We start from the raw sequence: 10,579 nt of genomic DNA on the forward strand, positions 1-10,579 counted from the left end.
ATATGACACATTTGACAGTGAGAAATGTCAAAGATTGCTACAAATGTAAAAAAAAAAAAACGTGACATTGATTTTAAACAGAAAATGGGTTTTAACAAAAATTTTAATGTCTGAGTTGAAATGAAAAGCTTTTAAGTAAAAATGTTAAAAATAATTTCAAAGACTACACAAGTTGACTGAATACATTTGCTTTGATTGTGTTAACATGCTTTCCTCTCCCAGTTTGTCGAGGAATATCAGAGAAAACCTGAGAGTTTTAAAAGAGGCCATCTGTTGTATATTTAAACAAACATTACTACGTTTTTAAATATTTTCTGTATTTCAAAAGTAATTGACCATGTTTGATTTATTTTTATAGAAAAAAAACGTTGGAAAAGAATGAAATTAAACAAGAAATGATGATTACAACCTCGACGAGCGTTTCCAGCAGACTGGTATGGCGGCCCCTCTTTTGGCTGTAGCAATATAAGATCATTGTCTGGATGTTGCTGAATATGCACTTTCAGTGTTTTCAGTCTGACTTCTTGATTTTTGTGAAAACCGCTCATAACCCTGCTGACTGCTAATCCGCCATGTCATCCATCCATCTAGAACATTTTGAGATCTTTGCTGTCACACAACTAAATTTGCCTCTTTTCAGAAATCATAACACAGTTGCTCATGGTGCCCTAAATAGGATGTAAACACACAGCAGAGTGCCACAGTGATACAGCCTGGCCACCGAGTTCTACATTCATGTGTGTTTTCACAAGGATAATCATCTCATCCATGGGTACTGGTTTACATCATTCTATATGGCATGCAGTTAGTGGGCTTACTCCAGTAGAAAATAGCTTGTGTGATTTGGATTGCTCCAAACTCTGGATTATGATTATTGTGGTTTATGAGGACTGCGGTTAATAAGGACTGTGAATTATCACGAGTAGCTGTCATGATTTCAGCAAAAAGAAAAATGCTATATAAAATAGTTTTGAGTGCCAAAAACCAAATGCGTATTGTTGTAACAAGGTGACAGCAAACATCTTTAATCCTCAGAAAATCACACTGAAGCTATCCAGAAGCTCGATAACACTCTGGAAATATCCATTAGGGTGAGCTTATACTTTCATACGTATCAAAATATGATTCAGAACAATGTCTGTAAATTATTTATAGATAGGGTTGGAGGAGAAATAACAGCAGATCTTTGAAGTTATTTTCGCAAATCCAGAACAGGGGTAAAGAACAGTGTTGCTGGTCAAGAGCATTAGTAAAAAAAGTACTAGTGTTCCACGGGTAACCAATAGAAAAATTATTAATTCTAAATTCCACATTAAGAGCTTTCACTTAGCGACCTGTGCCGTGCGCCGGTCATTCATCAGTAAACGTCATCTTAAAAATACCAAATACCAAATCAGCGCCTGTGTCGTCACCACAATATAAAATGACCTCGAAATGATTTTGAATGGCGGTTGAGATCCAAAGCTGGTGTCTGTGGAATCAGGATCGACTGGTTTGGAATCTGTGGGGGTCCGAGTGGGTCGGGGGTCAGGAGAGCTGCTGCTCCAGAGTCTGTTCGGGGCAGAGCGGGCACTCTGTCGAGGCGGAGCAGCTCTCACACTGCAGTCCGTGGCCACAGGGCAGGGACACTGAGCCCGGCTCGCCACACGTTACACAGCACTGTCTCTGTTTCCTGAACACCACCTTGGAAAAGCGCAGAGCAAAACATTTAGACCTCTTGACTTGAAGAACGTTGGACGATTTAGGGGGTCACGCACAAAGTAAAGGAAATCTAACAATCCAAGTCACTAATGACCAATGAATATAGCTACGGGGAAAAAATAGAATAAGGAATTTGTGTGCTAGTGTGACAATAAGAAGTTCTGCCAGCGAGGCTGCGCTAAGAGGCTACAAAGTTTTCCTTTTCACAGCAAAAATCAAGTCAACGACTTGAATGCAACACGTGGGCGTTCTGGAATTAGCTTTGACACTTCACTGTAAAAAAAAGAAAAGAAAAAGTATGCTAGATAGATAATATAAATATACCAAATATACCAGAAAACATATTGAGGGGGATCACGGGAGATTTAGGAGTTGCTGTGTATCATTTAAACAAGCTAGCAAGCACCGATTAGCTACATAACCACCGTGGACACATGCTATGGACGGACGAGGAAACAACGGATTTCGGAATGCGACATGTTGAGGCCAGAAATGCTTGGGGTCTGGAGTCCATGTGCGTCTGTAATATTACCTGTTCCACAGCGTGTAAGCAGCTGCAGAGCTGAGCCTGCAAACTGAGGACTGACTCCAAGGGCAGCCGGTGGAGCAGCTGGAGTTGATGCAGCGCTAGATGGGGGTTGTCTCCGCTCCGTAGGCTCTCCAGCGCCTCCTGCAGGAGAGACGCCTGTCTCTGTGCCTCCTCCTCGGCCTGCCGGGCTCTCTCCGCCTCCGCGGTTAACCGCGCCGCGTGGGCTCGCGACTCCTCTGCGTCGGCTTTCAGCGCGGCCCACGACTGCAAGAGACGGAGCGTTAATCGGAATATTCAAAACTATAAATCTGTTCTACCCCAGTCATTGCAACGCGTGCGAACATGCGGGGGTCTAACGCTTAACTGCACTGTCACAGACACGGGTGCACACATAACCCCGCTACCTACCTACCTGAGCTGTGTGTCTCCAGCTGTGGCCCCACTGCTTCAGTGCCCTGTGAGCTTCCTCCAGCTCCTGCTTGAGCCTGGAGGTCTCTGCGCCGGGGCCAGAAGGCAGGAGGGTGGGGGGTGTACCAGGGGAACCCTGGCCCGATGGAAAGTGCTCCCAGATATTAGTGCTCATACCATTCAGACCTGCAAAGAAAAGAACAATAAGTACAATCATACTATCCCTCACTACACCACTCTTGTGATAAATCAAATTCCACCAACCTAAAGAGCTGTGAGATGGTCCCAGGAAGGTGCTTTCTGATTGGCCAGGTTGCGACAGGTGACTAGAAAAGAACGGTGACGTGTGCGGCCTGATTGGGGGAGACGGAGACGGGGAGCTAAAAGGAGCAGAGCTGCTGAAGGAGCCGGGGATGTTGACTGGGGCAGAACTCTGAAACTGGCTTCCTCCTGTAAATGGAGACAAATAATTACGTTATGTTGATGTACAGGAGGACACTGTGAAATGTTGCGTTCATATTTTCATTCTCGTGTCCTTTAAATACCCAGCATAACTCACCAGGCAGAGCAGCGCTGCTCTCCAAGCTCCTCTCCAACACTGACACGCCAAAATCGTTCAGGTCCAGATCGTCCAGGGCTGACTCTACACACACACACACACACACACACACACACACACACACACACACACACACACACACACACACACACACACACACACACAAATTCAGTTATTTTAGATCTGCATTGTCACAACTGTTTCTGTCCATCTTCACCTACCAACAACTGACTCCACGGTCTCACTGGTGGGGTAAAAGGGCAAGGCGTTGGCGTTCATGCCCGAGGAGATGCCGGATCCTGGGGGTCCGAGAGGGGCGGGGCTGGGTGGGGTGGCGGCCAGACTGGAAGGGATGCTGGAGGACAGACTCAAGGGGCTCCCCACGGGCAGAAACACTAACAAGTCCTGAGGGGGGATTAAATATTCAATGTGGTTTTTCGGAGTAATGAGTGCTAAATTCTATTCATACGTCCTTTCTGCAAGATTGTTATTAACAAGCAGAAAGTATGCAGACCTTTTAGACAGCATACTTCTTTTTTTAAGTTTGAGATTGTCATTTTACCTGTTTGCTTTGTACTGTTGCAAATTCCCGGTTGCGCTGCTCGAGAGCAAAACTTCTTTGCTTCGCCTAAAACCACAAGCAATAGAGGGAATGAATTGCCATTTTATAGGAACTTTGACATCATTCAAAGGCTGAATTTTTCTTTCCGTGTCATTTTACATGACCTCATTTTTCCGTCTGTCTTTCTCACCTGATCCTCCCTCTCGAACCCCGGTGCCCTGCCGTAGCCTCCCTCCCCGGCCCAAGGAGACAGAGGCTCCGCTCTTTCACTCATTTCCTCGCACAGAGACAGAACACTACCCAGCAGGCCGCGCTCCGCCACGCACAACCCCGCAGGCGGGGAGAAGGGGTCCGAGACGGAACCCGGACCGTGCCCCATGTTGTGTCTGATGGGGCTTGAACACGCTTCCTGGGCAGGAAGAGGGTCTGGAGGTCTGGGGGGTGGAGGGGAGCTTGGTGTGGGGAACGGTGGCTCCTCTGGAACGAAGGGCCCTGGAGGGGAGGGAGAGGGGGTTTAAAAGCAACGATATCAATCAAAATAGAACGGGGAATTGAACAAAATGAATCAGACGCATTATGAGGACTTACTTTCAATGTGAGCAAAGGCACAGAAGGGCCCTCTGGGACAGCTGCCGCACTGCTGCATGTCATTACACTTGGTGGATTTATAGATCTGGGACAAACAGTGGCAAGTCAACACACGTCAAAATCAACACACGTCGAGACACATCCACCGCGACTTCTGGGGCTAAAAAAAAACAAGACAAACCTCTGGGTGGAACTGCTGTTCTGTTCTTGTGTGGCAATACTGACATCCCTCTGCTCCCTCACATTTACTGGGATCGCCCCACTCCTCACTCTGTTTCACGGCTGGACATGGCAACGCTCTGCGTCGGGGAAGGGCAAACAACACATTGTTTTTTTGGTTAAACCCATCCACAATTGGGCAAAAATAACACCACAACCACCACGATGTTCTAAGGGAGCACCTGTATTTGTGCTTGTGCGGGCTGCGCCTCCTGTCTTTGCTGTTGTGGTAGTACGGACAGGCGTAGCCCTGGCGGCACAGGCGAGGTGGTTTCTTACAGAGTTCCGTCTTGTAGTGGGACAGCACGTAGTTGTTATCTAAAGAGTTGAAACACAAGAGACGCAGAAGGAGACAATGAGGCGAGCAGTTTGTCAAGAGCCACCAGGTCAAGATAAGTGACAGTAAAAAGGGGGACGGGGGAGTTACAGCATTTAAAGGGTTACTAGGGAAGATCACCTCAATTAATGATTACAGTGTAATTTCATGGCCTACAAAGGTTCCATCAACAGTTGTGAGCTACTCTCTCTCAAGTTTCAAACTTGTGTGAGACCACCAAGTACAAGTGTGGAGCTGCTCCATGGACGATGAATGGGACAACCAGAATGTTTGATTTTTTTTCCTTCTATTTTTATATATATATATATATATATATATATATATATATATATATATATATATATATATATATATATATATATATATATGAGCTTTATTCTATTAAAGTGAGAAACAGAAAATGTACCATATACTGAGAACATTCCGCCCGGACGCTCTCAGTGTCATCTTTAAAATCCTCGTCCATGGAGCAGTCCCACACTTCACATTCATGACAACACACTTTAGTAGAGAGTTGTTCATGTCTACTAATAATTGTGGACTGTCTCAGACCACGGTGGTAAACAAATGCCAACACAGAGGGCTCCAGTAAAAACAACAAACCCCAAAAAAGCTGACTCAACCTTTCGCATTCCTGGTAAATTAATTTGTAGCATGAACGCCATAGTTTTACTGTTCTCAAGAGTATTAGATATCTGTGTCGTTCTTAAGCATCAGATAAGCCTTCAAACTCATGGATCAGTTACTCAAACTCGACTCCCTGAATCATATTTCATGTGTCGCCGGTACCCGTAAGCAACATGTCCCCTTTGCATTGATTAAACACAGGGCTTTTTCTCTCCCATTTGAGCGTTAAAGTGCTGCCTCACAGATTTACCTTGCCAGCGTGGTTCCTCACTCAGTATCTTCTCGATGAGGGCTGTGCTTGCTGCCTGTCCCGACTGTCCGTCTCCTCCACCTCCCTCCGTGGGCCCCGAGCCTCCCTGAGACTCCATCACCTGCACTTCTCTGTGAAAATGTGCAGCGTGAAGAGACTCCGTAAACCACTACGCCACCAAACACAAGCAAACAGAAACTGATAGGTCAAAGGTTCATTGTTTACGCGGAAAAATTTAGTTATTTTGGCACCTGATGTCATAAACAGGGCTGCGCAGGTCGTGTGATCCGTGGGCAAAGGCACAGTGGGAGCCATTTTTGCTACAGTGGCCTTTTGCATCTGTTTCGTGAATACACGATCCCGTCTTGTAGTAGCGGAGGTGGTATCGTCGCTCTGTGTCACCGGCTGTCCGATGTAGAAATGGGCATCTGGGACACAAACATAAAGACACACAGATGTTTTGAGGCAAATTATTTACAGTACACAAACACAAAATAAAGTATGGTTCTTGCCAGAATCAGATTTTTTTTTTTTAAACAGAGTACTATTTTAGTAGCTTAACTGTTCCTTCATTAGAGTCTATGGGTACAATTCTCAACTCTGTCAGATGGTAAAGAGGAATTGTTTCAAATGTTCACTTAGCGCTCCACCAAGTGGTTCGTTAGCACGTATCTAAGACATCCCAGTTCCCTTCACGCTGTATTTACATTCCTCTTGTCTGCGTTCGTCACCAACAAGGTGTCGAACAGATCAGAACGGCCCCGCACGTTTCAGTCTAAAAAAAAAAAAAATCACCCAGAGTGGGATAATGGCTTTGTTCAGATGCTAAATGCTCAAGGTGAAGATTGTCCTCCAACATGAAGTATAATCGAGGACAGGGTGTATCCTCAGTCACCACTTCACAGTCTCTCCCTCCCCCCAAACGGTCCTTTGACATGCAATTTTACACCCAGTCTGGTGAAAAAAAGTACACACACACACACACACACACACACACACACACACACACACACACACACACACACACACACAAACACAGCTTGTTTATACTGAATGCTAGGCTCTGTTGAGAGGCCTATCTTGATAAGCAAAACCGGTGTTGACATCAAGCAGCCCGAGTACATTGCACTCACTCATCTCCATCCAGGCAGGTGCCCGTCCCCTCATCATATTTAGTACAGTACACATCTGGGCTGTAGTTGAAGGTGCCGTCCCGCCTGCGGATGGGTCTGCGCCGCCGCTGGTTCAGGAAGTGCCAGTGGAAACAGGAAAAAGGCCTATGTTGTGTACATTTGTGCTGTACGAACAGGGGGCACTGTTCAGTTCGGAACTCCTTCAGATATCTAGGGGAAGAGGAGAGGAAGAAGAGTTACAAAAAAATATTTCTAGAAAGTGTAACCACCTTTTAAAGTTTCTTTAGCAAGTAATAGTGTCTTAATATGTATTTACAGCACTCTATTCTATAGAGTGTTGACATTCTGAGTGGGGATCTATCCAGTGATCCTATCTGTCTTACCCTGGTTCTTCTTCATCTTATGTCTCTGCTACTGTGACAAACGTGTTTTCCTTCGGAAAGCTCACATGCAATGACACTAAACGCGCAAGTTTATGCACGTTCACAAATTCAGAACTTAAAAGGGTGCTGTTGGCACACAGCTTCGTAAGAAACCGCTACTCTCAGTGAGTACGTACACGTTAGGCCTCTTTTCTCGAGACCTACTGCAGTTAATAAGCACACTATCGCTCGATAGGCTTGGTTCAGCCACGTCAAATAATATGAAGTCCATAAGTCACTCACACACAAACACAATTTAGCTGTGGGCTTTTGGCGGCTGCAGCTACACGTGAGGTTGTGTACATTTGGCAAGCTAATCCAGCTAAACTAGCTACGTACGTGTAATGTTGAGGTTTCTCGGGCTGCACGTTCAACACGGTTGCGGGAGATGTCGAGCCCCCAGCGGGCGAAGACGAAGAGGACGAGGAGGGGCCCCCGGTCGTCGTCGCCGCCGAAAATGACGGTGGCTGTGCGTGTGTTTTGGACATTTTTACACGTTTGAAGCCTCACAACGAGAACCTTGTTTTTAGCTTAGTGGCTAGCTATTCTTGCTAGCTTCTAAATCCGCATTCTGCAACGATGTGAGCTTGCGCAAGGCAACCGGAAGTAGTAGAGAAGGAGACAACACGGAACTGTGGGGCATGGAGTCATGGGTGTACACACAGGAGTTAAATCGCAACTTAACTAATGTTTGTGGAGATCTTGAAGACACGCACAATATGAGATCATTCACCGTGACAATTAATAACATACACATGGGTTGTAGAAAACAGAATCATGGGAAAATAGCAATGTTCACTTGTGTGGGTTCTTCTTCTTTCAGTTTTTTTTTGGCGGAGGGCAAACGTTAGCGCCACTAACTGGTACGGGGTCTAGTATTTACAATATGTTAGAGAGAAAAAACTCACATCATCTCAATAATAGTATTGTGTCTATAATGCAGAAAACTGGATTTATTTTTAATCTATTGGACAAAACTGTGGTTTATCGTTTCCTTTATGGTAATTGTTGTGGAATGTGAACCAATGAACGTGCGGTGTTTTACAACATGACGTCACGACAAAGTATTTATACTCGGCCTCGAGTCGCTTCCGTCACATATCGTTTTCAGCTACCGATTATACGCTACGGCGATTGTCTCACAGTGACCCGACGGCCTAAAGGTAATTATCGTAGTGGTTTGCTGTGTCGTTATTGTAACGTTGCGCGAAGTCGGTGTCGATAATGTGATGTGTTTTTGCAGATTGAGTTTGTGTTCACAGTTATTGTTTGGCTAACATGGCAGCATGCTAACGTTAGCTTTAGCTAGAAACGGAACAATGGGTTATCTTTCAGTAGACGTTTTGAACTAAACGTCATATTTAGCTCATGAAATGAAACTAGACCCGGTGAACAACGTGTATGTCTAGACTAAACCGTCAAATAGAAATCTCATACAAAAGCGTGCTGATATGCTAATTATGTGCGAGCTAATGTTCCCCGAGCTGGCGCGAGGCAATGTCGACTGAGGGTGAAATGAGAAAATGATAAAATGGCGAGGTCGAGAAGGCTCGCTGGCTGAACCTTTAACGTTTCAGAGACCGAGGTTGTTTTTTGGACGCTGCTGTTGGCGGTGGTGGAGGTCGTTGTAACGTTAATTAACCATGGCGCCAGTTGCGTGTAAAAAAAAAAAAAAAAAAAACGTTCTTCTTAACTGATATGTAACTAACGCCGACCATGTTTATTGTGTTTTTGTCATTACGGCCTTACTTGCTGTGGCACTGATTATGGCGGTAGCGCGTAACGTTACCGAACACAACGCCTCCCAGTGGCGCAACCTGGGGGAGGGGGAGGGGAACCGTGTTAGCCTGTGTGCTAGGCGGGGCTAGCAGCTTAGCTTGTTGATTAATGCCGAGCCCTTACGGTTTGGTACTGCTACGTAGTTGACGAACGTATTTGCGTCTCAATTTTTAATTCGACTGTTTATGTGACATTTTTAGCAAGTACGACGAGATGGCACGTACCAAGCAGACTGCTCGTAAATCCACTGGAGGAAAGGCGCCAAGGAAGCAGCTCGCTACCAAGGCAGCCAGGAAGAGCGCACCGTCCACGGGAGGAGTGAAGAAGCCCCATCGTTACCGGTATGTTGTCGTAACATTAAGTTGGAAACTCTAATTTGATAGTTTCCTTCTGTCCCATGTTTGCCCATTTGTTTTTGGCCTTGGTGCATATTGTTAATATTGCGCTAACATCCTTTCTGTAGACCTGGAACTGTGGCTCTGAGGGAGATCCGTCGTTACCAGAAGTCAACAGAGTTGCTCATCCGCAAGCTTCCCTTCCAGCGTCTGGTGAGGGAAATCGCACAGGATTTCAAGACAGATCTGCGCTTCCAGAGTGCAGCTATTGGAGCTCTTCAGGTAAATACCGTGTCTCTGTGCATTTACTAGTGTGGGACGGGAGTAGTTATGCTGAACCTAAAACTTTCTTCTCCTTTTAACAGGAAGCCAGTGAGGCTTACCTGGTGGGTCTGTTTGAGGACACCAACCTGTGCGCCATCCACGCCAAACGTGTCACCATCATGCCCAAAGACATCCAGCTGGCTCGTAGGATAAGGGGAGAGAGGGCCTAAGCAGCGACATTGTGGCAAATTATCCTATTTATCGTACTTAACCATTTTTGTGGACATGTTATTTCTTGGGTTTTTTTTTTTTTTTTTTTTTACAAGTTCTTTTGGATTTTAGATCGAGATCAATCATTCCGCAAGTCTGAGTACACTTAAGGTAGTTGGAAATGTTGTGCAGTAAGAGTATCTTGCCTAGTGTTCATCATGGGGTCATTACTACGGCCATCGTATCACCCTTCACGCTCATTGTGGACATCAGGCTCCACCTGGGATGGGAGTTGTCTAAGGGATAAATTCTTCACATCTTCTTTGGGGAGGGGGTCCAGGGTCTCTTTGCCCACCTACCACTCATCAAAAAATGCCAGCATGTCCTGCTCAGCCGGTCTCACTGCAGTGTTGGTATTTGCTGTGACAGTTGATACTCTACACTCTCTGACTGGGAGCATGGCACCCCCTCCTGTATTTTTCTGGACTGCTTTTTACATGTTTTTCAACATAAACCTTGGCAGCTACATTTAATACTATTTATGAACATGTTGTTGCGTGTCTTTCTATTAAAGGTCTTTGAGTAGAAAGCCATGTGTTCTGTAGTTGATTGACATGTTTGGATAATAAGTCAGTAATGTAGTGTGGATTTTTTAC

At 45.4% G+C, this 10,579-nt stretch overlaps 2 protein-coding genes across 2 annotated transcripts; one reads left to right on the top strand and one right to left on the bottom strand.

Annotated features, from left to right (window-relative positions):
• Positions 1–67: 67 nt before the first annotated feature.
• unk (unk zinc finger) lies at positions 68–7,823 on the bottom strand (the record flags this gene model as incomplete). Its single annotated transcript, XM_079214540.1, has 15 exons — positions 68–1,683; positions 2,234–2,494; positions 2,643–2,824; positions 2,903–3,088; positions 3,198–3,281; positions 3,419–3,602; positions 3,760–3,825; positions 3,950–4,251; positions 4,348–4,432; positions 4,529–4,646; positions 4,749–4,884; positions 5,781–5,911; positions 6,032–6,208; positions 6,914–7,123; positions 7,675–7,823. 15 exons carry the CDS (start codon positions 7,821–7,823, stop codon positions 1,528–1,530), a joined length of 2,427 nt encoding a protein of 808 aa, XP_079070666.1. The 3' UTR covers positions 68–1,527.
• Positions 7,824–8,440: 617 nt separating this feature from the next.
• On the top strand, positions 8,441–10,506 carry LOC306733229 (histone H3.3A). The gene is made up of 4 exons (XM_079214436.1): positions 8,441–8,498; positions 9,315–9,455; positions 9,578–9,731; positions 9,815–10,506. The coding sequence occupies exons 2-4, from the start codon at positions 9,328–9,330 to the stop codon at positions 9,941–9,943; spliced, it is 411 nt and encodes a 136-aa protein (XP_079070562.1). The 5' UTR covers positions 8,441–8,498; positions 9,315–9,327; the 3' UTR covers positions 9,944–10,506.
• Positions 10,507–10,579: the final 73 nt, after the last annotated feature.

The sequence above is a fragment of the Taurulus bubalis genome, assembly GCF_910589615.1.
Source record: "Taurulus bubalis genome assembly, chromosome: 2".
Taxonomy (NCBI): domain Eukaryota; kingdom Metazoa; phylum Chordata; class Actinopteri; order Perciformes; family Cottidae; genus Taurulus; species Taurulus bubalis.